General features: G+C 45.6%; 1 protein-coding gene across 7 annotated transcripts; it reads right to left on the minus strand.

Annotated features, from left to right (window-relative positions):
- Window positions 1–1409: 1409 nt before the first annotated feature.
- INPP5K (inositol polyphosphate-5-phosphatase K) lies at window positions 1410–27119 on the minus strand. Of its 7 annotated transcripts, none has more exons than XM_056819605.1 (14): window positions 26946–26974; window positions 26727–26790; window positions 24307–24602; window positions 24039–24146; window positions 23638–23746; window positions 19622–19738; window positions 18875–19050; window positions 18259–18370; window positions 17135–17244; window positions 5939–6125; window positions 4614–4772; window positions 4252–4335; window positions 3882–3986; window positions 1410–3684 (listed from the first exon to the last, which is right to left on the minus strand). In XM_056819605.1, exons 3-14 carry the CDS (start codon window positions 24567–24569, stop codon window positions 3619–3621), a joined length of 1596 nt encoding a protein of 531 aa, XP_056675583.1. In that variant the 5' UTR covers window positions 24570–24602; window positions 26727–26790; window positions 26946–26974; the 3' UTR covers window positions 1410–3618. The 7 variants fall into 7 exon arrangements, with proteins under 7 accessions (XP_056675583.1, XP_056675582.1, XP_056675581.1 ...); XM_056819604.1 differs by having other exon boundaries at window positions 26895–26960; XM_056819603.1 differs by lacking the exon at window positions 24307–24602 and having other exon boundaries at window positions 26946–27119.
- Between the last annotated feature and the right edge of the window lie 410 nt (window positions 27120–27529).

Below are 27529 nucleotides of genomic sequence, written 5' to 3' on the forward strand. Positions count from 1 at the left end.
TGTAGCACTCTGCTATAAGGCATCAAATCAACCCTATTACCCTTGCCTGCCCCATGGTCATCACCCTCTCCCAAAGCTGTTTGCCCTCCCCCAACTCTTTCAGGGAGACTACACCCCCTTTTTCAGAGCATCTGTGGCTAGGGTCACATTATCTTCCATATTTCATGTCTTCACTGACCCTTCACCCTCATTTGACTGACCTCAGTGCCAAGGCCACCACTCCCATTCCCAATGTTTTTGGCTCATGAAAGAATTCTTAATTGCTGCTCTTGGCAAGGAAGGAAGGTTAGAAAAAGGGCTGACATCTACTCTTCCCCACTGAATCTTTGTGGGGCCTTCTCTCTCTACCCATCGCCCCCCCCATCTCTGGTGGGCACCCTCTAGTTGTTTCTCTTCTTCCCTCCCCCTCAGGCCCACACCCCAATGTTCCTGTTTTCCCTCTACATTTTCATTGTTGTTAAATCACAGCTGACATTTTCCTGGCCTGCGTTGGAGCCCTGAGGACTTTGGCTGTTCCTTGTAGGAAGTGGAGGAGGAAATCACCTTTCCCAGATGGAAGAGAGGCTGCAGCCTGGGAAATGGGGGTCTAACTACAGTGAGGCATTCTTTTCAGCCCTATTCCTCCAAACACCACTGGACACCCCACTCTGTTCCTTCCCTGCCACCCTCTGCAGCTTCTCCCTCCCAGGAAAGGCCAGCAGTTTCCTTCCTCTGGGAAGCACATCCATCCAGAAGCAGGTTCATTCCTGGCAGTCACACAATGGCCCTTATCAGACTAGGGAGTCAGGTCCCAGAAAAGTGATCGGACACAACGTCTCAGGCACTTCCTGTTTCCACAAAGAAGGCAGGGCTAGGCTCATAGCCGCCCCATATCCTGACGGGGAAGAGATGTCATCCCCCTTCAGCTCTCCTCTACCTCAATTAGAACAAGCCTCACCCCTTCCATCTAGCAGAGGAATCCTGCTAACAGAAGGGCCATCTGTGTGAAGACTTGTTCTGGTGGCATGATAAGGGGGTGGGGTCAAAAAGTGGAATAAATGAAAAGGGGCAGACAGATCAGAGACAAGTTAACTGAAAGAAATCCAAACTGGAAAACCCCAAACTAGAAAAATCAGTCATCTGAAAGTCAAGAGACCTGCAAGTCACTTTTCTAGACATTTCTCCCTCTGGCAGGGCCAAAGGAACTCTTCGGATTCCTTCCAGCTTGGACAGAGGCTGTAGTGAAAAAGAATACAAGATTTGGCTCCACAGTCCCAGAAGTCAAATCCCCATTCTGCTACTAAACTGGGAGAGCTGAGGATTGGGTCTGTTTCCTAAGCTGTTCGAAAGAAGGCCCTTGCAGCTCTAAGTCCATGACCCCATGAATAGCTCCTCAGGTCAAGAGAAAGGAAGTGTTCAGGAGACCAAGCTCTCAGTCACAAGGGAGAGTAGATTTTAATGAGAATGTATGCAAAGTAGTTTCTAAGACCTTAAAGTGCTATACAAATGACAGCAATTATTAGACTAGGAGGCTTGGATCCTTCCCCAGAATTGGTCTTTCCCTTCTTGGCCAAAATGTCGCTTTCCTGCCTCTTGCCCCCAGCCCAGGATGGGAATTTGGAGCCCCTGCATAATGTAGGGTGAGATTTTTTAGAGAGAGAGAGGTCATTTCAGGGATGAGGGGGAAGAATATGGAAGGAGAAGAGATACCAGAACCAGCATAAAGGACAGACAGGAATATAGGATGTGGATTGGACTGATAAATGAGAGGACATAGCTCCTTAGCTAGGAGGTCACAGAAGGGTAGGGGAGGCAGGACACAGAACAAAAAGATGGGGATGGGGAAAGTGCAGGGAGGCTCCATCAGCTTGTTTCAGTTCAATTAGGTATTTGCCAGGTAAATTTACTTGGTAAATGCTGATATTAGGGAGTGGGGATGGGAGGCAAAAATAAAGGTCAGGGTGTCTCCAGTCCCCATAAGCACTTTTCTGGGATTTCTAAGGACCACAGCCCTATCATATGGACGCTGACAAACTTCAGTCTCCATTAGGTGGGTTCCTTAGGACTGATTGATCCACCCCCAGTTCCCCTGCCCTGGACTATCTAGGTCTGGCACTACCAGGAATCAGATGAGGGCCTAGAACTCCAGGGTCCTTCTCTCCAAGAGTCAGAGACTTGCATTCATCTTCTCCCCCTAAAACTGGGGCACCTGCTTCCAAGCAACATGGACAAGACCACACAAGGCCAGTCTAAAAGCCACATCTCTATTCTCAAATATAACAGACACAGATGCACAGACTGAAGTCGCTGGGCTCAGCAGCAAAATTTCCCTGGGGAGCCAGGGCAAGGACAACAGAATCAAGGGGAGTTGTTGACATTCGAGGCTTCCAAGGGAGAAATGTGGAGCAGTTAATGGCCTGGAGCACCCCTCAGTGAGCTTCTATGTAGAGAGAAGAGCTCTGTGTTCATGGAATCCACCCCCTCCATGGGCCTTCAGGAAGGAGGGAGGAAATAAAGAACTATAGTGATATCACAGAGCGGGCTCCCTGAGATGTTCCTTCCTATGACTCTAAGGCAGAGTGGGGAGTTATAAGAGAAGGTGCCACTGACATCCCCAATGTTGGGGGTGGAGCTGAAGGACCACTCCAAAATTTCAAGATGGTACCTGGAGAGGAATGTTTTCTAAAGATCCCCAGAAGGCCTTAACTATCAGCTTGCCCAGTCCATGTGGGGTCCCCAAATCATTTCCTGTGGGCTGGTAACTCATAATACAATAATGCTATGTAAATCGGCCTGTGAGGCTTAATTGTTGGGGTGAAGTATCACCCAGAAAGCTGGAAAAAGGTAGGGTCACAGGGTTCCTCCTTGTCCATTCAACCCCACCAAGAGGGAAGGCTGACGCCCTAACTGTCTCTCAGCCATAAACAGGAGGCATCAGAATGGGACACCCACCACCACCACCACCACCACCACCAATGACCTCAGGTTGTGTCTCAATGCTAAGGGATTTCCTGATCCAGAACCCCCTTGAAAAGATACTCAGCAATCCGCTACTATAGCAAAGCTACACTAATTCTCCATGCTGAAGGGCACATTGGGACATGCCCATCACTATGCCACCCCTGCCCTGCCACTGGAGGAGGGAATATGCTGCCAAGAGTCCAAGATTCCTCCTAAAACTTGGAGGGCTGCTGCCAACTGGTTAGAGGATCCTGTACAAATGTATGTCTCCATCCCTGCCAGTCAGAGTCCTGGAGATGGAGCCATAGGAATGTGGGGCAGGTGCCAGCTGAGGCATGTGGTTGGCAGCCCCACTGAGGGCATTGTGAAGGCAACTGGCCCTAGCTGGGTTAAGGGGCAGGGTGGGGAGGAGGCCAGAAAAAGAAGGAGGAGAGTATAAAAGAATCCCCCATCACTCAGTTGACTGTGCTTGAGTTTCCATGGCAGGTGGACTGACTGGCCTCATCCATATCCTGGTAACTGAAACCTCTATTAAAATGGTTAATTCCAGTCCTGGATGGGGAACCAGGTAGGCTGTTCTGCAGGGCCTGCCTTATCTCGGGAGAGCTGGACCTACAAACAGCAGTCATGGGGGGGCTGAGGAGGGCAGGGGGAGAGCTGTGAGGCATTCATCCTGGCTCAGTACATCAGTGGATCGCCTTTCTTTTCTCTCCAGTCTTCTGGACTCAGGTTGTTTCTACAGAGCTGGGAGGAGAGATGAAATGGTGAGTAAGTGCTTGTGGGGAGAGGCCGTTCTGCCCCATCCCACCTGCCTGCCCACCTCTCCCCAGTGGCTGCTTTTCCCCAAGCTCTGGAAACACCATGAGCCAGCACCTCTCACTGAACCCCACATGAACCCCTCTCTCCTTTCTGGTCAGCTCCAGGACAGAATCAGCTCTTACCTGGAAGGGTTCACTCAGTCCCACTATAGCCTTCAGGTTGCTACTATAGTAACTGAGAAGAAACTCTCCCCCTTCCTCTGGGAAACCGCTAGCATTGATATATACCTGGAAGAAGGAAGCAGGGAGGGAATGCAGTGTCCACTGGAGGCATGGACACCTCCCCATTTGCTACTTTATTTCCCAGGCTTTTGAGGAAAGTCTCTGGCTCTCAGACCCCTGGGTGACTCCTGCCAGCTGAGCAGCTTTTGAACCCATTCCAGGCACATGGGGAGGAAGCAGGGTCCTGTGGAGAGACCAGCTTGCTCATGGGCCAAGGTCTCTCTATGGGGCCGACTGACTCCTGAATGGGCGTGGGGATGGTGGTGAATACCTGGTAAAGGCCTTTTTCTGAGGATACCAGGTTGTCCTTGACCCAGGCATAGGTCACACAGTCCTTCAGGTGGCGGATCACGACCTGGCAGCCAAGACACGGGCAGAGGTAGGGTTAGTCTGGGGCCTCAGACCAATGACACAGACAAGGGAGCCCATGGCTTAGCTGGTCAGGACAAGCCTTGGCAAGTGCTGGATGTCCAGTGGGGCTGCTCGAGGGTCCAGAGTCTGCACTGGATGTAGGTATGGACAGGGCCTCCCCTCTGACCCCTAATGTTCCAAGGTTCTGAGTCTAAAAAGGGATAGAGGCCCTGGAAAAGCATTTCTGTGGGTGGGCAGCCTCCCCTAGTCCCACCTCGTTACCTTGTGGAGGCCAATCCAGTCCCAGCTGCTGCTTTTGAAGTCAGGACTCCGGTTATAGCTGACCACCAGATCATAAGGCGTGATCCACCGGCCCTCAGGAATCAGGGTGACCAGTGGGGTTAGCATTAGGGACTTCAGCTGGACATGACAGGAGCGAAGCTGTGGTCATTAAGCATCCTCCTAACCTGGGGGATAGGGTTGAACTCTTCCTGACAAGGTTCTCCCCCCATTGGGTCATGGAGCCGCACAGGGCACCAATGGTGGGGGTGTCACAGGAATTGGCTACAAAGGTGAGAAGAAACCATCTGACCAGGCCCTGCAAGGGAGGCCCAGGGGTTACTCTCAGCTGTTTTACTAGGAAAAATGCCACCTTCAAAGGAGGAAAGCCATGCAACCTGGGGGATGGAAAGAGGAGGCATTCCTCTGAGAAAATAGAGGGGCAACTGAGTAGGCAGGAAGTACCAGGGCACAAGAGGACCTGGGGGTTGGAGGGAAGACTATGGCCCTAATTGCTTCCATTCTTCCAGAGAAGGGCATGTAAAGTTGCTGGAGAACTTTATTTTTCCTTTCTTTTTTGAACCCTTACCTTTTGTCTTAGCATTAATTCTACACCTCCCCTCCCCCCAATAAAAATCCTTCCCTTCCATCTTGGAAATCAATACTGTATATTTGGTTCCAGGGCAAAAGAGTGGGAAGGGCTAGGCAATAGAGGTTAAGTGACTTGCCCAGGGTCACACAGCCAAGAAGTATATTTAAACCCAGGATGTGCAGTCTCTGGGCCTGGCTCTCAATCCATTGAGCCACCCAGCTGCTCCCCATAGTATCAACTCTAAAACTAAAGAGTGGCAAGCGTTAGACAACTGGGATTAAAAGACTTGCCCAGGGTCACACAGCTAGTGTGTGAGGTCATATTGGAACACAGGACCTTCCATCTCTAGTGGCTCTCTATCCACTTAACCACCTTGATGCCTAGAGGGCTTTACTTTTACTTTTCTCAGAGGGGGAAGAGGCCTGGCTTTGAGGGCAGACTAAAATAATTAAAACTCTTCTATTGGGACAGGCATGAGAGCCTGATTGGCACTTATGGAATCAAGAACAACCTGAAGGTGATTAGGCTCCTACAGACACTTGGGAGGGTTGGCTTAAGTCCAAGAGGAAAAAGACCTCCTTCACAGAGCAGTTAATAAATGTTAATGGACACTGAAATAGAGACCTGCTGGTTATACAAGGAGGACTGGAGGAGAGACAACAGCCAGCTCCCTTGGCCCATTTCTTTGGGATTTCTATTGGGCTTGGTCCAGGCTGTACAGGATCGGGAAGCTCACCTCCAGTTCAAAGGTCCCCGTGACTGGCTTATGGTCACTGACTTTATACTGCATATGGCTTTGGTAACACTTCAATTCCAGAGAGAAGAAGCGCTCAGGTTCTTTGAAGTTCTTAGAGGTATTCTGGAGCTTTTGATTCAGCCTCCAAAGGATTCGGTCAGTCCATGCTGGTTTTCGCCTTTTCTCACTGAACTCATGAGGAAGAAGGGGAAAGGAAGGATAAGGAGGAGCCAAGGGTGACAACAGCAGGAGTAAAATTCTAGACCATCCCAATTATGTTGAATAGTTAGTAACAGCTATTAATGCCAGGGATCATCAGGCATAGAAAGACCCCATGTTGCCACAGGGGTGAGGGAGGGATAGCTGAGCTGATAGGATATGTTGCTAGTGGCTAATCTGATTGAAGCAAGTCAAAGAATACCAAGCCCTCTGGATATTTCCTACATTGCCCATGAATGGAATCCTAAGATTTCGAAGATTTGGAATCAGAAATCATTGGTAAGTAATTCTAAAATCTCTGCCTTTTAAACCAAAGCAACATCCATTATACACAAGAGTAAAGATTAGTCACAGAGAGGAGTCATCCTGCTAGTACTGATGAGCATCCCCATCAAGGGCTGGCCCACAGTGACATGAGAGCCTGGAATGGTCCCTGATGCTTAAGGTTTTGTTCTCCTCCCTGATCTTCTGTAGAGGACCTCAACTTCTACTTTAGAGAAAATAGAGATCAGTCTTTATGGGCTGTCTTCTCTATCTCAAAAACCCTAGACATCATCTCCTATTCTCTCCCTTTTACTCTAATCTATGATGGAGTGGCCTTTCTCCCTGATAAGGCCAAGATTTGCACTTATCCTTGGTTCCCTCTCCTCAATCTCCCCTTGTAGACAGATGGCCTACACAATCAAACTCCATTTTTAATCTTTATTCTCTCTTCTTTCTATCTCTTCGTATCTTCTGTTTCACAGCCAAACTCTTAAAAAAAGCTATTCTCAGGATAAGTTCAGAAAAGCTAGGAAAGACTTATATGAACTGATGCAAAGTGAAGTGAGCAGAATCAGGAAAACACTGTAACAAAAATATTGTACCATAAACAATAGTGGAGGACTAAATCATTATCAGCAGAACAAGGTTCCAAGATAACCACAAGGGACTCATGATTAAAAAATGCTATCCAGAGTCAAAGAAGGAACTGTTGGAGGCTGAATGTAAATCAAAGCATGCCAGCCTTCATTTTATATACTTCTTGAGTTTTTTATTCTATGTGATATGTGTCCTCTGTCATGGCATGGGGAATATGAAAATCTGTACTGCATCAAAGCACTGGTATAATCTATAACAGACCATTTACCACCTCAAGGGAGGGGGAAGAAAAAACCTGACGTGCAAAACGTAAAAAAAATTGTAATTAAAAAATACAAGAAAGTCAAAAAGAAAATCTATATTCACTGCTTCCACATTGTCTTCTTACTTCTCAACTGTGAACTTTAGATTACTCCACCCTACTTAGTCTAACAAAATCAGGAATGTCTATACCCATACATAAGGATTAAGTATTTAGGAGGATGGCCTATGACAGACATGTGCTAGCAAATGACAAATCAGAAACAACTGACAGACCCCTGGGCTGTCCTAAGTCAAGCCAAAGATATCATTGGTACATGTGAGATGCAGGAAAGTGATATAAAACTGTCTATATATTTGACGTCACTTCCTCTGTCGGGTCTCTTGGACAGCGGAGAGGTGGCTGGCAGCAGCTGGCTGAGCACATCAGTATCTTGGCGTGGTGGCTACTATTGTCTGGTTTTTAGTGGCGAGTTTTCCTTGATACCATACTGGAGGAGGCCTAGTAACCTAGTTTGGTGAGGCATCTTCTCTGAGATCTCCCCGAGTTTTAGGCTGATTCTTTCTCTTTTACCTTCCAAACACTATCCACTTAGAAGCCTCTAATCATCTTCAGAAACCTTGTGGCAGAGGATTTTGAACTCCCCCTGGCACAGCCCAGGTGGAAGAAATCCTATACCCTCTCTCTCTCTCTTCTCCTTGATTTCTTCCCTATATATTGATTAAACCACCATATATTTCCAAACTGACTTGGGTTATTTTTATTTGGGATATCCCCTGGCGACCAAAAATTAAATTTAGATTAGGTCACAACCCTAAATTATCCTTACACAACCCTTTGCAACTTAGTGTCTAACCTCATCACTTTGCTTTCTCCATAGTTGCTAGTGAGTTTTTTAAAAACCCTTATCTTCCATCTTAGAATTATTACCGGGTATTGGCTCCAAGGCAGAAGAGCAGTAAGGGCTAGGCAATGGGGGTTAAATGACTTGTCCAGGGTAACATAGCTAGGAAGTGTCTGAGGCCAGATTTGAATCTAGGGCCTCCTATCTCTGGGCCTTGGTGCTCTATCTACTGAGTCTCCTGGCTGCCCCCTGCTAATTTTTCATCATTAAATTCTCATGGCCTTTACAACACTTGACTGTTGCCCACTTGCTCTTCCTGAGTAATTTTTGCTCTGAGTTTCTATTACTCTGTTCTCTCAAGGCTCCTCTCTAATTCCTTTCTGTCTCTTTTGTTAGAACAGCATCCATATGACATCCCTTAATAGTGAATACACCCCAATACAATACAAGCCATGTTTTGGGTCTTCTCTTTTCCCTATCTCTTGGTCATCTTGGTTTCAACAATCCCATCTCCAGATTGCTCCCAGATCTACATATTCAGTCCTAGTCTCTCTCCTGAGATCCAGTTACAGTTTTGGAATTTCCATCTGGATGTCCTCATAGGCATTTCAAACCCAACCAATCCAAAACAGAACTCATTAACTTCACTTTTTCCCTGCTAACTCATCATTCTTCATAACCTTGGAGTTTTTGTCATGGGCACCGTCATCCTTTCAGGATTTGTGATCCTTGATTCTTCACTCTTCCTCATTACACATATCCAATTAGTTGCCAAGTCTTGTTGATTCCACCCCCACATCTGTTCCCTTTTTCTCTTCTCACACAACCAAAATGCTAATTTGGGTCTTCATTATCTTTCTTCTAACCTATTTCAGCAGCCTCCCAACTGGTTTCCTTGCCTCCAGTCTCTCTCCTCTCCAATCTATCCTCCATACAGCTGTCAAAAAATGTGATTTTTCAAACAAATAGGTCTAACCACATTGCTCCCCAGTTAACTCCAGTAACACTCTATTAACTGCTAGCACCAAAACTATATATTTTTTCAGCTTGGCATTTCAAACCCTTCTCTACTTGACTCAAACTGACCTTCCCAGTCTTATTACTCATTACTCCTCTTCATGTGCTTCAAGGTCGAAGGAAACTGGCCTTAATGTTCTTCAACCATGGCACTCGTCTCCCACGTCCATGTTTCAGCACTCCCTGTCATCCATGTCTGAGATGTACTCCTTCCCCTCTACCCCTTAGAATGTTGTAAAACTTAAAATTTCTCAGACTTATGAATGTTGGAAATTTCACTATTTCCAACATTAGGTAGGGAGGGTCCTTCTCCTCCCTACCTAAGATTACTTTAGGACAGAAACCTTCTGCTGAACAATGGAAAGGGCTTTGACCTATGCTTAAGCATAGAACAGGAAGTTCTTTGAGTCATGATTGATTTTAGAATTGATACAATCTCCACCCTACTCAGGCCTAACAGGATTTAGGAAGGGCTGCAGCAAAGGATCAAGATTTAATTATTTGAGAATATGACCTTCAACAGACATGTGCAAAGACACAGACCTCTGGGCGGTCCTGGGTTAAGCTAGAGCCACCATTGGCACAGGGAAGACATGGACAGTGATTGGTAGATGTGAGAACTGAGGGGAGGGAACTTGGATGGTTTCCTTAAAGATAGCGGAGGTCTGAGGACAGGGGGTTGTTGGTTGGAGAGGTTTGGATCTGAGAGGTGGTGCTCTGAGAAGCTTGCTCTGAAGGAAGCTGGAGGTGGAGGCCCCTGAGACTGTTTCTCCATTTTGGTCACGTGAGTGATAGGGACTGATCTCTTTTCTTTGCCTCAGCTATCTAAGGGCTTGGGCCTTTTGGCCCAGCCTAAACAGAAGGGGTATTTAAGCCCTATTCCCTTCTCTCCCCTTTCTCTCTCCCTCTCTCTCTCTATCTCTAATACCTTTCTTCCTCCTGTTTGTAATTAAACTCCATAAAAGGTTGACTGCTGACTTGAGTTTCATTTAGGAATTACATAGCTGAATTCCTTGGCGACCTTAAATTAATATATATCAGTCTTTTAAAGTGATTTCCTTGTCACAATGTATAGTTTCCTTCAAAGCTCAAATGTCCTATATAGGCTTTTCTTGACCCCTCCCACTACAGGAGTTATCACTCCAAAAATTATCTTGCATTTATTCTGGACATACTTATTCAGAATGGACCAAAAATCTTAACACGATTTTAAGCTTTAGTAACTTAAAACTACTCTAAGACTTTTAAAAAATTCATTTTCATTTTCAGGTCTGCATTCTCTTCTTCTCACCTTTCCCTCCAACTCCTCACACAGAGAAAGCAAGAAAAACAAAATCAGATACAAAAATATACTGTCAAAGGAAATGCATTTCTGCACTGGCCAACTCCAAAAACAACAACAAAAAAACCCAGGCAGGCTTTAATCTGACCTTTGGATCCCTTCTCTCTTCATCAGGAGGTGGGGAGCAGCTTGTTTCATCATGAATTCTCTGAAATCCTGCTTGGTTATTATATTCATTGGTGTTCATAAGTCTTTCAAAATTGTTTTACTGCATAATTTTTTTCTCTTGGTTCTACCCACTTCCCTTTGTATCAGTTCATACATGACTTCCAAGGCTTTTCTAAAACCAACCTCATATCACTTAAAAAATTTTTGCTTTTTTTTTTCAGTTAATATAGAAAGAAATTTGGACAATTGTTTTCTAACATTTTAGGATTCAGATTTTTTTCCCTCCTGTTCTTCCCCTGAGGCAATAAATAGTCTGAGACAAATATACCAGTGTTCTAATGAAACTCTTCATCATTTCTTAAAGTATAAAAATATTTCATTGAATTTAAAGACAATTTGTTCAGTCATGCCCAATTTAAGGGGAACCCCTTCAGCTTCCAATTTTCTTTTTTGCCACCACAAAAATGGTTGCTAAAAATATTGTTGTGTATCTAGACACTTTTCCTCTTTTACCTCTTTGGGGCACAGATCTAATAGTGTTATTCTAAATAATTAAAGACTATACTCAGTTGAATAACATTGAGGGAATAGTTCCAAATTGTTTTCCAGAATGGCTAGACCAGTTCATGGCTCCACCAACAATGCATTAATGTATCTGTTTACCTGTAGCCCCTTGAGAATCTGTCATTTTTATTTTTGTCGACTTTGCCAATCTGAGAGGTATGAGGTGATATATGAGTAGTTTTAATTTGCACTTCTCTAATTTTCAATGTTTTAGAGCTTTTTTCCTATGGCTATTGATGGCTTGGTTTTCTTCCTTTGAAAACACATATCCTTTGATTATCAAATGGGGAATAGCTCTTAATCTTTTAATTTTAGATTAGTTCTCTAGGTATTTGAGCTATGAGGCCTTTATCAGACAAACAGTGCAAAGTTTTGTTTTAAACCATTTGCCTGCCTCTTTTCTATTTTTTAAAAACCTTTATCTTTTGTAGTAGAATTGATAAAAGCAATAAGGCTAGGCAATTGGGGTTAAGTGATTTGTCCAGTGTCACACAGCTGGGAAGTGCCTGAGGCCAGATTTGAACCTAGGACCTCCCATCTCTAGGTCTGACTCTCAATCCACTGAGCTACCCAGCTGCCCCCTTGTAAGCCAAGTCTTTTAGGGGTACAAGGTCTAGCGAAAGTATTCACAGTTGTCATGCTGCTATCTCCATGACTCTCCCCTTCAAGGTCCATCTCCCCCCCCTCTATTTTAAATAAGTATTAAACAATAAGAATTCCCGACTTAAAGAAAGAAATAAGAGTTGTAGGGGGGAAATTGGCTTCTATCCTTTTGAGGTGGTTTTTAAAGATTGGTTTGGAATGATTTCACTTTCACTGCTACTAAGCCGCCATCTTGGCTCTACCCCTAGTAGGGTGAAAATTGGGAAAAGAAATGAGAATGATGCAAGAAAATTATGAAAAGAGATTCAACAGGTTGATAAGAGGCACAAAAAATACTGAAGAAAAGGACTCCTTTAAAAGCAGACTAGTGGGAGCACTACACAGTAGATAGAGCACTAGAGCTGGGGTGAGGACCTGGGTTGAAATCTGGCCTGAGACTTGCTATCTGTGTAACACTGGGCAAGTCATTTATCCCCAATTGCCTGGCCCTTACTGTTCTTCTGCCTTAGAATTAATACTAAGGGTTTAAAAAAAAAAGCCAATTAGGTCAAATGGAAAAAGAGGTACAAAAGCCCACTGAAGAAAATGATTCCTTAAAAATTTAAATTGGACAAGTAGAAGCTGCTGACTCCATGAAACATCAAGAAACAATAAAACAAAGTAAAAAGAATGAAAAAATGTGAACGATTTCACTGGAAAACCACCTGACCTAGAAAACAGATTGAGAAGACCATTTAAGAATTACTTGACTAGGGGGCAGCTAAATAGCTCAGTGGATTGAGAACCAGGCTTGGAAAAGGCAGGACCAGGATTCAAATCTGGCCTCAGACACTTCTTGGCTATGTGACTCTGGGCAAGTCATCATTCAATCTCTATCACCTAGCATTTAGTGCTCTTCTGCTTTAGAACCACTATACAGTATTTATTCCAAGATGGAAGGTATGGATTAAAAAAAAAAATTACTGGACTACCTAAAAGCCATGATCAAAAAAAGAGCCTACATATCCTATTTTAAAATAATTATAAGGGAAAACTATCTCATTATCTTAGATCCACAAGGTAAGATAGAAATTGAAAGAATTTATCAATCACTTCCTGAAAGAGATCCCACAATGAAAACTCTCAGGAATAATAACCAAATTGTTGAGTTCTGAAGTCAACGAGAAAATATTGCAAGCAACCAAAAAGAAGCAATTCAAATGTCATGATGAAGCCACAGTTAGGATCACACAAGATTTAGCAGCTTCTTCATTAAAGGAACAGAGGACTTAGAATATGATATTACAGAGGGCAAAGGAGCTAGGATTACAACCAAGAAAGAATAAGTTACCCAACAAAAATGAATATAATCCTTCAGGAGGAAAAATGAATATTTAATGAAATAGAGGACTTCCAAGCATTCTTGATGAAAAGACCAGAGCTGAATAGAAAATCTGATTTTCAAATCCAAGACTCAAGAGAAGTATAAAAAAGCAAACATAAAAAGTAATCATAGGGGACTCAATGGAATTAAACTTTTTGCATTCCTATATGGAATTGATACATGTAAGTTGATACATGTAACTCTTAAGAGTTTCATCATTATTAGGGCAGTTAGAAGAAATCAGCATAGACAGAGGGCAGCAGTATGAGTCAATAATGTAGGAATGAGCTCCAAAAAAATAATATAGGGGTGAGAAAGAATGATGAATTGGGAGAAAAAGGAAAGAAGAGGCTGAATGGGGCAAATTTTGCTAAAAGGCACTATGGAAAATGAAGCAATATGAAAAAAAACACCACCTTATCTTTTGTCTTAGACAGAAGAGTGGCAAGGGGTAGGCAGCTGGGGTTAAATGACTTGTCCAGTGACCCATAGTTAGAAAGTATCTGAAGCCAGATTTGAAACCAGGTCCTCCTGACACCAGACAGATGCTCTATTTATTGTGCTACCTAGCTGCTCCAATATTAAAACATTTTACATCAAGTTTCTCTAATAAAGACCTCATTTCTCAAGTATATAGGGAACAGAATCAAATTTATAGAAATAAGTGCCATTCCTCATTGATAAATATATAGTTAAAGGATATAAACAGGCAGTTTTCAGAAGAAATTCAAGCTATATATAGTCATATGAAAACATGCTCTAAATCATAATTGATTAAAGAAAGACAAATTAAAACAACCTCACACCTATTGGAAATGATCAAGGATAAGGGAAAATAGATACGTAATGAACTGTTGTGGGAATAGTGAATTGATCCAACCATTCTGGATCAAAGAAAAAGGTTTTATATGTTCCAAAATATTTATTGCTGCTTCTTTTGTGGTGGCAAAGAATTGGAAATTGATGGAATGCCCATCAGTTGGGGAACTGCTGAACAGTTTGTGGCATAAGATTGTGATGGACTACTATCATGTTTCTGAAAAACATGGCAAGACCTATATGAACTGAAGCAAAGTGAAATGCCAAGTACTAGGAGATCAATGCACAGTAACAGTAATGTTGTAACGATGCTCAACTGTGAAAGACTTGGCTACTCTGATCAATACAATGATCTAAGCCAATTTCAAAAGACTCATGATGAAAAAATGCTCTCCATCTCCAGAGAGAGAGAACTAATAAACTCAAGAGTACAATTTGAAGTAAAATGTTCTTGTTTTTTTTTTTTTGCTTTATTGTTCTTTTGCAATATGGCTAATATGGAAATATATTTTGCATGACTTCACACAAGTAATAAAGACTCCTTAGCCTTCCTTTCTCCTTCTTCATCCTTATACTATACATAGCAATAAGAAACCAGAAAGTTTCTTGGCATATAGTGGGCACTCCCTTTCAACTTGGAATTAATCTCTTGCAGAAGTCATGCAATGAATTCATGCTCAAGTTTAGCTCCAGGAAGAATTTTATTTCTGCAGATAAAAGTGCTTCTTTTGTCTAAAAATATGAGATATCTATTCTGCATGTTTTTTCCCCTTTCAATTGTTAGAAAATCCAAAAGTCCAAGTTATTGCCCAAATGTAACAATTAGATCAGTTCTAGTGTCTGAAAATCTCACTTGAGATGGATTCTGCTTAAAAATGTCAGTTGTCTCCTGTCTTTGGGAATGAAGAAGGAATGGGTCTTAAATAAAAACATTAATCTTTCCTCTAAGAAAACCACATTGCCTCTTCCTGCCTTCTGCAACAAAATCTAACTGATCTATGCCCTAATAATCTCCAGTGGCTCCCCTTCTTCCCTTCTCCCTCCAGGCTAGCTGCCCTCCCCTGTCATTATCCTGGCACCCCAGGTCTCCCCTCAGTCAGGGCAATCTGCTCCCTGGGCTCCTCAAAGGGCTTCCTTTCCTCCTTTCTTTTCTAAGCCGTTTTACACACACCCTCCCTGTCATGGTCCAGGCTCTGGTCCTCCAACTTTGATGGACCAGCATTTCTTTGATTGATGCTCTTCTTTCTTTCTGCAAAGTTGTGTTCTATTCTCCTGATGGAAATTTCTGCTTCATACCCATCCTTCCTTGATTAACACTGACCTCCCACCCTCTATCCTAGGCTTCTAGTTGTCCATTTATTCTCACAGACCCTCAGCACTGAGCTACAATATTCTGAACTATGACAAGGATTTGTAAAAGCCTATGGTTATCTCCATGGTTTTCACCTTTGGGGATCAGGTTTAGTCTGTACCATTAGACTGGCTGCTTCCCAAATTCTTCTCTCATCCTTCCTCTTCACGACAATGCTGCAATGTTATTATCCTTGAGCCCGGAGCAAGGAAATGACCTGTCCTATTGATTAAAGTCAAAACTCAAGGGGCAGCTGGGTGGCTCAGTAGATTGAGAGCCTGGCCTAGAGATGGGAGGTCCTGGGTTCAAATCTGGCCTCAGACACTTCCCAGTTGTGTGACCCTGGACAAGTGACTTAATCCCCATTGCCTAGCCCTTACCGCTCTTCTGCCTTGGAGCCAATACACAGTATTGACTCCAAGATGGAAGGTAAGGGTTAAAAAAAAAAAAGTCAAAATTCAAATCCAGGATCTTTTTATTTTCTTTCTTAAAACCCTAAATATCAGTTCCAAGTCAGAAGAGTGAAAAGGGGTAGACAATGAAGGGTCACATAGCTAGGAAATGTCTGAGGCCACACTTAAACCCAGGACCTCCTATCTCCATGCATGGGTCTCTACCCAGTGAGAACCTGGCTGCACCTGGATCTCTTTTAACATAAAATTCAGTGTTCATTCTACTATACAAGGATGCCTCTGGGTGGAAAAAACATTTTCAGGCCTCTAGAGACTCCTTCATAAAATTAGTGTCCCTCCTTAAGTAAGATGAACTTCATCTCCTTTGGGAGTTAGTCTCCTATTTCCTTTTTAACTTTAAAATTTCTCGGTACCTTAACATGTGGTTTATCTTTTTTTTAAAGTAACAGGACACTGCTGAGAAATATGTATATTCTTTAGTATTCCCTTTCAGAGGATGCCATAAAACTTTCAAATCTAATTTTTCCAAACCTGTTTAATCACTTTTATGGTTTCCTTTTATGCTCATGTTTCTGTTTGATTTATCAAGTTCAGAAAGAGGAACATTAAGGTCTCTTGCAATTATGGTCCTGATAGCTTTTTTGCAATCTAATGAGTTTTTCCTCCACGGATTTAGATTCTGTCATTTAGTGCACAAATCTAATATTTATTTGTTATGCCTTAAGTAAAATGTAGTTTCTCCATTCACCTTCTTTTGATGTTGTAAATTTTAACTTTTGTCTTGTCTGATAGCATGACTGCAACATATGCTTTCAAAAAACTGACTGATACATAGTATTCTGGACCAACTCATTCTTATACTTACTTTGTAAGCATCTAGAAGGCACCAGTTCAGGCCACAAGGAGAATGTTCAACAATGCTCACAGGTCTAAGTTCCCACTTCCAGGGATTACTTTTTCACTGATTCCTAGGAAGGCTGGTGGCCAGATGAGCTGGTTGTAACTTGGAACTGTCTCCCTGGAACACTTTTCCCTTGGAGAGAAGACTGAGCTCACAGTCTCATCAGTCTCTCCTCCCTACTCTGGTGTGGAAGGAGGGGACCTTTGCATATCACTGACCTCTCTCAACTTCCACTTCCCCCTGTGGATAAATCTGGGACAAGTCCTTATGCTCTTGTGTGACCATTGCTTTAAAGATGGGAGAGAAGTAAAGCTCCAGAAAGATGACAATTGTTTCTATTCCTGATACTTTGAAAGTTCTTTTTTGGAGTTGCTGCTTCTTCTATTCCTTGCTTTCCCATTCAACATCCTAGATTCCCTAGTCCCCTCCTCCAAGCATCCTCATTTCTTCCCAGCTAGTTCTCCCTTACCCTACACAATGCCTCCCTGGGTCTTCCTATGGCTGGTTAGTCCTACCTTTGACCCCTCACCTGGAATCATATTCTTCTGAGTTGATGTCAAATTTAAAGGTTGGCTTGAAGAGCAGAGGGCCCTCCTGGAACTGTTGGAGCAGTGAATCACTCTTCTTAATTATGTTGAGCTACAGAGAGAAGATAGTGCCACATGGCTGAGCTGAAAGGATGCAGAAAACTGGGAAATGGCTGAGCATCAAATCTTCAGTATATGATTTGAGGGGATGCCTAGATGTGACTTGCAGAGTAGTGGGGCAGAGAGTATTCAACCTCAGGTTTTCTCTGTTATCACTTTAAAGACATTATTTGATCCCCTGCCAAGGAAGGGACCAAATTTCTCAAGTGCTCCCACTTCTTCCTTTGTCATCTCTATCTCAACCTAATGCCCTAGATAAAAGCAGCTGATGAGATTCTGGATGTCTTTCTGGGGACAAACAGTTGACCTATCTCAGAAAGGAAGACCATGTTCTCAGGGCAATTCCCCAGAATTAAGGGGATCAAACCCTATAGAAAGGATATTCACTTAAGAGGCCTCAGCAGAGGTCAAAGGGAAAAGGGAAGTCAGCTCAACAGCTCAGAAACCAGGTATTTGGAGTCAGGAGTACACAGGGTAGGGGAGACAGAAAGGGCAGCATCTGAAGTAGCCTGATGCCAAAGGAGTGAAGAGCCTGCCCAGCTCTCAGACATGACACATCAGATTTAGTCAGGACAGGAAGGCTCTGCCAGACAACTCTTTTTTTTTTTTTTAAACCCTTACCTTCCGTCTTGGAGTCAATACTGTGTATTGGCTCCAAGGCAGAAGAGTGGTAAGGGCTAGGCAATGGGGGTCAAGTGACTTGCCCAGGGTCACACAGCCAGGAAGTGGCTGAGGCCAGATTTGAACCTAGGACCTCCCATCTCCAGGCCTGGCTCTCAATCCACTGAGCTACCCAGCTGCCCCCTGCCAGACAACTCTTAAAGCAACAGGGGTGCACATGGTGGTCAATCTCACTAAGACTGGGTGGCAATATCCAAGGGTCAATTCAGGGAATAGGGGTGACGGGCCAAAGAATGGTCACTGAGGATTTCTTGGACAACGCCTTCAGACTGACCTTACCCCATGTTTAGAGCCCAAGGAAAGGCTTTCTTTCCTTATTCAGTACCTGATCCTTATGCCAGAGGATGCTGTAGAGCCCTTTTTGGATGGATTCATGGATAAAACATAACCCGAATTCTTCAATACGAAAGTTTAGGTCACCAAACCATACGATGAGGCTTCAGAGAAAAGGCCAGAATAAGTATCATCAAAGTGGAACCTGTGAACATCACTAGAGGTATCAGCTCAAGCTATCATCAATATGGAGGGAAATGACTAAATGAGACAAGGCAAGAGAGGTCATTACTTCCCTGTTACAGCTAGCCACTCAGCAAGGCCCAAATGGAAGTTGAATAAATTTAGGCAGCTTCATGCCAGGAGACTCAAGTGCCTGACTTAAAGCATTTACAGCCCAGAAGGATAGCCTAGCCCTAATCATGGCTCCCATTGAGGAAGAAGAGAGGACTCAGCCAAGGAGGGAAGCTCAGTTGCGAGGGGCAACCAAAATAGGACCCCACTTCAGGGATAGGAACTCAGAAGAAATGGAACCCCTTCTCTGTAGACAAAGGGGCAAAAACTCTGGGAGGTGGGTGTAGGGACTTAGCCACAGTTTGGGGGAATGGGATCCCAGGTAAACTGAGGAGAGTGCAAGGGACACAGCCAGTGGTTTCCTTCCTACTCACTCATTGTCCAGGATGTTAGGGATGTTGTCATTCTCAAAGTTCTGCATTTCCAGGATCTTGTCGAAATCAATGAGCCGCTGGTCATTGTTGGTTAAATGGGCTGGCAGGTGGCAGTTGAGGAAGCAGATGGCATAGCCATATATCCGAAAGCTGATGGAGACTCCCCCTTTGTTCCCCTGTCAGAGCAGAGGGGTGAGAGCATCTGACTACCTGCTCACCTTTGCTCTTACCTGATTCTATCCCAGAGGGGAGACAACAGAAAGAAGGCTGAACTTCATCCCTCACCCCATTGGAAAGCTCTCCACCCACACACAGGCTAGTCCAGTATGTCAAGAACAAACCCTCTGAGGCTCTACAATATTCTGGAGGTTCTGGAAATGACCTGGCAAATTCTTCTCATTCTGATTCACTTAAAATTACCTTCTTCTCAGCTGGGTAGCTCAGTGGATTGAGAACCAGGCCTAGAGACTGAAGGTCCTAGGTTCAAATCTGGCCTCAGACACTTCCCAGCTGTGTGACCCTGGGCAAGTCACTTGACCCCCATTGCCTAGCCCTTAAACCACTCTTCTGCCTTGGAGCCAATACACAGTATTGACTCCAAGATGGAAGGTAAGGGTTTAAAAAAAAAATCACCTTCTTCTCATTCCAATTCTCCTAAAAGCCAAGTTTATCTGCCTTGCTATTAAATCTCTTGTCCATTTTTTACCCAGTCATGCAGTCCCCAGATCAAACCCTGCTCAGCCTTACCCAGTAGCCATAGAGGCCAGTTCGAGTGTAGTTGGTATAGATGTCAGAAATGAAGGGCACATGCAGGCGCCTGGCAAAGACCAGTAGGAGAAGTCCCTGCATTCTTATGGAGGTTACCTATGGGACAGAGGAAGGGGGGGACATTATTTCAGATGGCTCCTAGGGCATATTTAGTGCTTCAGCTTCCCTCTCAGATTCCTAAACTCTCTTCCATTCACTAGCTTTGAGATAAAGACTACAATGCCCGGTTTCTAGATTCATCAGGATTGGCTTGCTGTTTTTTGTTTGTTTTAAATAACCCTTACTTTCTGTCTTAGTAATAACTCTAAGACAGAAGGGATAGGCCAGTGATGGTGAACCTATGGCACGGGTAACCCAGTCCCTCTCCCCCCAGAGTTCATTACTAGAAAGGCAGATGACATTTTTTCCATCCCCCACCCCTCTGCCCAGCAATCCAATGGGAGTATTCCCTTCCTCTCCTGTGTGAAGTAAGGGGGAGGCATGACACATGGTCTGGGGTGAGCCCACACAGTCCTCAGTCTGGGGGGTGGGGCCCAGAACTATCTCTAAAAGGTTTGCCATTACTGGGCTAGGCAATTGGGGTTAAGAGACTTGCCCAGGGACATATAGCTAGCAAGTGTCTGAGGCCAGATGTGAACTCAAGTCCTCTGGCTCCAGACTTGGCACTCTATTCACTGTGCACCTACCAGCCTCCAGGGGTCTACCCTGAGCCTGTGAGCTCTCTCTCTAAGAACTGGGGAGAGGGAATAGATTAAGAAACCCTTTCACAACAATGAGTAAATGAACCTATCCCTGAAGGGCAATGGAGAATATTGACTCTGTTCCACTTCTGCCCAACCCCACCTAGAGAATCCTTGGTTATAGCTGCCATTTTTCTTAGAGGCTCCTAAGGGGTGCCTCTCCCTTACAATATATATCTAGGCTCCTGAGAATCTCTGATGTTTCCAGAGATCCCAGCTCTGGCAGAAGAATAGGGTCATAGAAATGAGGAATAGAAGGAAACTTTTACTTAGGAATCCTTAAATGTAGAGTCTGGAAGTGATTGGGTATAGGGGAAGGAAATATGAGGTAGTTCAGGAGGCCAGGGAGTGACTGCTAAAAGTTGAAGAGACACCTAAGGTAAAATGGAAACTATCAGTGCCCTAGCTAAGTTGGGGAAAAGGGTACAGCTAAAATATGCCAATGTGGAGGGTCTGAGGAGGTGAGGCTCCCTCCCTTCCTCCCTTCCAAAAAACAGCTGTATTAAAGCAGAGGCCCCAAACCTCCTCTCTCAGTGACCATTTCCAGAGCACTCAGCTCCCAGCTGAAGGAGGAAATCCCCTGGGCGGGAACATGTCCCTGGGCCTTCCAGGAATTATGAAACTTGATCTCTGGGCTCAGGTAGACTGGAAGAGGAAAACAAGTCAAAGTGGGCAAACCTCAAGAATGAGTTGGAGTTCAGATACCCAGTTATAAGTCAATGGTTCAGGAGAATCTTTAATAATTCTGGTGTAAGGCGCATGTGACAGATTGAACTCAAGGATGGATAGGAACCAGTGAACAATCTATTAAAGTCTGGGATATTTCCAGCTTAATCCTAAAGCTCCTGGCATTTCTGTAGCTTGGCTTCATCTCAATGGCAGCCAGTCCTTCCTGGATGAGTGGAGACATGGGTGGGTGTCCTAGGACAAAGGCCTCCTTGCAGGTACCTCAGGGCAGGGCAGGGCAGGGACAGACACAGACATGCTGAAAATAGGCGAGACAGTGATCAGAAGAGGGAAACCTCAGAGGGAACTTTTACCTTTTGGTAGAAAGAAGTGGGCAAAGAGACTGAGTACAACTGAGTTAGTAGGAAAAGGGAAGAAGAGAAATTAGGACATCTGGGGGTGATGGGTCTCAGCATTCAGAAGGAGCCCCTACCCACCTTCTCATGGTGTGTGTATCTGGGGCCCAATTCCTGTTCCAGGGCTCAGACTGGCTCTTTCCCACCTTTTGAGCAAGGTAACCTGAAGATGTTTCCTACATCTTCCTCACTGGAGCCTGGCCCACACAGGTTGAATTCCCTATCTCCTTCAGAAGTCAGTGCTTAAAATACAGTGGAATGAAGTCATTTCCTTAGTACTGCTCTTACCAAGTTATTGTCAGTTTGGGGACGGGAGAGTCCAAGAAGCCCCAGCATTTGGGGGGGGGGGTGCAGAATAGAAATGGAAAAGAGAAGTGAGAGAAGGCAAGAAGCAGCTCCACCCTGTGGCTAGTAGATAGTATAGTGCGTTGGCTTCACTGGAAGGGGGTTAGCCTCAAGTGTGATTCTTAAGGAAATACTGCAGGGGTGGGGATGGATCCAGAGAACCATCCAGCAGCCCAAACAGCAGACCCAGGCTAGAAAACTGAAATCCCACCAAACTCTCAGGCTAGTAGTAGGCCACAACTCAAGATTTCTTTCTGGAGAGATGGGCAATCAGTAGGAAGGAGAATAAGGAGATTCTGATATGTACCAGGGGAACCTTGACGTGAGATGAGAAGGTCATCCTGTACTTGGGGAAAAACCAGGGACTCTCAGTTTAGTTAAACTACCCTCTGATTCCCCCAAGGGTCTGCTAAGGCCTAGAGTAAGTCCCTAGCCTTGCTCTAGGCTGACCGGTGTCTTGGAATATGATATGGTCTTAGCATGCTGGCCCTGGCATGGTCTCTGCTCTGGCCTGCAGGGCAAGCCTCTGGTGGACAAGTCAGAAGACTTGGAGGACTGGTATCAGAGAAGGAAATCTGTGATGGGCAGAAACACCAAGTGGGTCAGGAGTATCTGAATGCTGGGGCAGCTAGGTGGTTCAGTGGATAGATAGGAAAGTCTAGAGACTGGAGGTCCTGAGTTCAAATCTGGCCTCAGACACTTCCTAGCTATGTGACCCTGTGTGCCACTTAACTCCCAGTACCTAGCCTTTATTGTACTTCTGCCTTAGAACCAATATACAGTATTAACTCCAAAATGGAAGATAAGGGTCTAAAAAAACAAACCAAAAAAAGAGTTATCTGAGGTCTAATCCTGGAACTCTCCTAATCCTTCTAAAATCAAAATGTCAAACTGACTTGTGGATTTTGCTGGTACCACTGAGATAAAGTTGGGCAACACTGAAGAGCCATCCAGGCAGCAGAGGACCAGGAGAGTGAGGGAAGTCGAGAGTTTAAAAAAGGAATAGTACAAAAGATATAGCCAGGGAAGGGGAGGAAAGGCATTAAGGGGCACCATCCCTGGTTCATTGGAGTCACAGGCCCCACCCAAATAGCAATTCTCAGATGCCACAGCAGCAAGCAAGGTCCCTTTTGTGTTTGTTTCCCCACCCACCCAGCTCCCAGAGATTCAGAGACCCCTTCTGAGGGGGTGGAGGCAAGGCATCCATTCAGAGCCAGGGCCTCCTCCAGCCACTATCGAGGACAAAAGCTTCCAGAGGATGCCCAGAGGAAAGGGAAGTGTTTTTTAAGCTGAAGAGACAGAAATAGCTGATGACCCTAGACAATACTGGCCTCCCTCCCCTGGAGGGAAAAGCTGTAAAGCACAGCCCATAAACTTTGGCCCTGGTGCAACAGGAGGAAGACAGGGCAGGGGGAGGGTAGCCCTGGTTTGGTGTCCAGCTCCAAGCAGTTTGGCTGTCCAGAAATGGTCCCCAACTTGGAAGAGTCAAGAAAAGTCTGTGGCTGGCCCTGCTTGCATGCCAGTCAACAGGGAGATGGAGAGATGGAAGTGCCTCAATCTGGGCCAGACGACAGAGGAATGAGGGAGCCAGGAGGAGGAAAACAGGGGCCCAGAGTAACCCTTAGGCTGCTTCTCTAATGAAAGAGGCAAAGTGGAGGGGGAAAGGGATCTGGCCAGGTTTCCTGGGGCCTCTGCCAGAAACAGATCTTTCCAGCTCATTATCTCAGAACTAGCTGGGGAGTAGGCAAAAGAAAAGTGAGAAGCATTAACACCCCAAGTTCATTTCCCTCCTTCCCAGAGCCAAATCCTAGGATCACTCAGCAGTTACCTTGATATAACCCAGAGGGGCAAGCACATCCATTAACAACTTGCTCCAGGGGTCTTCAAACGCCAACTCCGAAATGTAATTGATGATGCCAGACTTCATTTCCTGTAAGCTGACCATCCCAGTGGTCACTGTCTTTGCAATGAAATTTTACCATATCCTTACCAAAACCCAGAAATGGCCAGGAGCCCAATTCTTCCCACTTGAAATTTCTCCCCCTTGCTGGAGGGGACCCAGGGCAAGGAACATGCTAGTTGGACTCCTAAGAAGACCAAAGGTGGAACACATGGACAAATGGGACGGTGGGGCTCTGGAGGCTCATTGTCCTCTGCCACCCCACCCTGACTCCCAGCTTTACTTGACTTCAGGATGAAGTGCATGAGTAATCCCTAACAGAAACTTACCCAATGACATACATGTCCATGTTCTCACATTCATTGTTTAGCAGAAGCAATTCATTGAGGTTGGTGGGGGGTGCTGCGGTTGCCACATTCCAGGTCACAACATGCATCCTGTAGATGAAAGCTAAATGAAGCTACAGACCACAAGAGGTCAGAGAATAGGAAGAAGCCTTGGCCTTCGATAAGTTGTCCTTCTGGGGGAATGGAAGTGTTAGGAGGACAGAATAGGAGACAGGAAGCTTTGATATCTGACTGGGGAGAAAAATGAGACCTGAATTGCAGGTATTTCTCCTTCAGCTTTTTCCTCCAGAGCAGGAAAGCCTTATCCAGTGTGCGAGCCATCTCTTCATGGATCTCTTCATCTGAGCTGATGTCTTCCACACAGGTGAGAAGCTGTGTCACTTGCTGCTGGAGGAGTCCTCGACCAACAGAGCTGGTGCTACTTACACTGGCAGAGTGGTCCCAGGAGAGCAGGGGGTTCTCAGAGTCAGGCAAAAAACACAAGCTATCTCCTCTCTCCATGAGTCTACCCATCCACTTAGCCACAGAGTGGTCACTTATAAGCCCCTGAAAGAACCAAAATTTCCAGGAATACCCAGCTGCCACTACTCTGGAAAAGCCCAGAGAGACTAAAACCAATAAACAATAGAGCATTCACTCCCTTAAGAGATTTAACAGCCAGTCCTGCTAAGTCTTTGAAAATGCTAAGAAGAAACATGTGACTATCAGTTTTTGGTATATCTGGAATTTTTTCTAAGAGTCAAATGAAAGAACTTTCTACTCTTCCCCTACTCTGGATAAAGGCACTTGCTTAGTACTACTTTATCCTCCACATATCCTGGGAGGGGCAATGGAATGCCCTCCTCCCAAAATCCTAGGGGATTTCTGGGTCTCCTCCTCTGAGGCTTGGAAGGAACTAGAGCAGTGGTTCTCAACCTTTCTAATGCCGTGACCCCGCAATACAGTTCTTCATGTTGCAGTGACCCAAAACCAAAAAATTATTTTCGTGGCTACTTCAAAACTGTAATTTTGCTACAGTTATGATTCGGAATGTAAATACCTGATATGCATTATGTATTCTCATTGCTACAAATTGAGAGGTTGAGAACCGCTGAACTAGAGACAAGGGAAGGACACCAGAAGCTCACCACAGACCTGTCACTGAAACATGGTGACCAAGTTCCATATTATGCTGAGTGTGCTGCTATAAGACAGGCAGGGAAGCAAACAAGTCTCTTGGGGGGGAATGAGAGTAATTCAAATTTGTTGGTACTTCATGGTTTCTAAAAGTCTTTCCTTGAAGGTTTTCAAGGAGAGTATAATTTTTACAGCTAAGGAAAAATGGAGACAGGGAGAAGCTAAATACCTCTTTCCAGGGTCATACAACTAGGAAATGGCAGAAATAGGCTTGTACCAACATCAATTTCTGATTCCAGGTATAACCTATGAGCTAAGACCCTTTGGAACTGGAGAGGGGCCCACAGATTTACTGTAAAGGATTGCTAACGTGCAAATCCATAAATAAGCTTCCATGCCTTTCTATAAATACTGCACATATATGTAATAATTTTTCAAATGTTTGATCACACTGCTGTGATGAAAATTCATTAAAAACTACTGCTGAGGAAGAAGCTAAGTGTAGTACCAGGTCTGGAGATGGGAAATACTGGGTTCAAATCTGACCTTAAATAAGTCTCCTAGCTGTGTGATCCTGGGTAAGTCACTTAAATCCCACTGCCTAGCCCTTACCATTCTTCTGACTTGGAACTAATACACAATATTGATTCTTTTTTTAATTTTTTAAACCCTTACCTTCTGTCTTAGAATCAATACCAAGTATTGGTTCCAAGGTAGAAGAGTGCCTCAAAAGAAAGTTCCTACTGTGGTCAGGGGAGGCCAAACTTGGGCCACTGGCTAAAGAACTCCCCCTGGCGTCCACCCCAGTGGCAGGTCCACTGTCCCGCTCCTTTTCTTCCAATCCTCTGGACTTTTTCCTCTGGCCCAGATCTCAGGGGACCCTGCCACCAGGGTCAGTATACTCTCTCCGAGCTCTCTCTTCCCAGGGGGCTTGGTGACAAACAAACCCTTGATTTCCCAGCCGAGAGATTAGGACCAGGGGCTGGAGCTTTCGAACCATGCTCCCCTAACTGTGCTCCGAGGATCACTGCGGGGTTGGGCAGGTTTGGGGCCCCTCCAAAGCTGGAGGACTTTGGGGCTGACACGGGGTCTTCTAGAATTCGCGATAAAACTCCCAGGGGAGACAAAGGGCCTTCTCAGACTTCGTGGGGGCTGCTCCAGGCTGGAGAGGCAGGCCGACTTCGGACCCTCTCCAGCTGTGTGGAAGTAGCTCGGGTCCTCAGTTTTCCCATCTGTAAAATGGGGGTCAGGGAGCATGCCCAATACCTATCCACTTCTTAGGGCGGTGGTAAGAAGCAAGGGGATGGGGAGAGGGGAAAGAGAAAGGGGAGGAGAGTAACCACACACCCACAAACCAGGGCCAGCGAGGATCCCTCCCGCAGGGCTCGTTGGGCCCCGAGGGAAGGGGAAGAAGTGGGAAAAGGGGGAGAGGAGGGCCCACGCTTGGCAACTCCCCCATACCCACACGCCGGGTCCCGAGGGGATCACAGCCTCAGGGCTCCGCCGCTCGCTGACCCCCAGGGGAGGCCTTCTCGCCCCGCCCGCGCCCCTCACCTGATCCTCTTGAGGTGCCTCATCTTTTTGACGGGCGGGTCCATGGCCACGGCGGCCCGGGGGCCTGTGACAGGGGAGGGAGTCCACGATTAGCCTCCCCGAGCCCCGCGGCCATTATCCCCACGCCCCCCTCCCCTCGCCCAGCCCGGCCGGGGGGGCCTTGCAGACCCGCAGGCAAGCAAGCTGGTGGACTGCAGGTCCCGAAGGCGTCTTTCTTGCCTGATGTTTTGTTTCTCTTCCGGCTCGGCTTCCGTAAAGAGGCGGGCCTCGGGCGCACGGAGACTTCTGGGTGGGTGCGGACGGGGAAAGGGGCGGAGCTTTCCGGTGAGCTAGGACCGAGGCGGGACTTGGGGGGAAAAGGGAGGGGGACTGGGGCGGGGAAGGGGAGGGAGGGGGTCGGGAAAAGGGGGCGGACCTGTCTGTCACCTGGATACGACGCTACGCAGCCACCGCCAGCGTTCTTCCGGAACGGGACCCGACTCCCCAAGGCCCGGAACATGGAGCTCCCCATAGACTACAGTTCCCAGCATGCTCCGGGACCCGAGGATTCAAAAGCGGGAGGAGCCGATGACCGGAGGAGCGGCTTCCGGTCATGCGCAGACCCGGCTAGGGGGGCCCCTCCCCGGAGAACCTGATCACTAGCAGCAATGCTCCAGCATTTCCCTGGCACAGAAGCACCCTGTTAACAATAAAAACTTCCCTTGTGCCTGACCCAGCTCAGGATGCACGTGTCGCACGGAAGTTCTGACACCCCCCCAAAGTTCACTCCAGCAAAAATGGTCGGACCTTGGTCCGTTCGCCCA

Source organism: Monodelphis domestica, chromosome 2 (genome assembly GCF_027887165.1).
Source record: "Monodelphis domestica isolate mMonDom1 chromosome 2, mMonDom1.pri, whole genome shotgun sequence".
Lineage (NCBI taxonomy): Eukaryota > Metazoa > Chordata > Mammalia > Didelphimorphia > Didelphidae > Monodelphis > Monodelphis domestica.

Excerpts from the sequence above, each read along its gene's own strand:
- INPP5K (XM_056819605.1), bottom strand. The coding sequence starts at position 24,569 with ATGGGTAGACTCATGGAGAGAGGAGATAGCTTGTGTTTTTTGCCTGAC. Across the intron at positions 4,773-5,938 it reads CGGGGACCTTTGAACTGGAG|CTTCGCTCCTGTCATGTCCA; the intron begins GTGAGCTTCCCG and ends TAATGACCACAG. Across the intron at positions 3,987-4,251 it reads CAGAAAAAGGCCTTTACCAG|GTATATATCAATGCTAGCGG; the intron begins GTATTCACCACC and ends TCCTTCTTCCAG.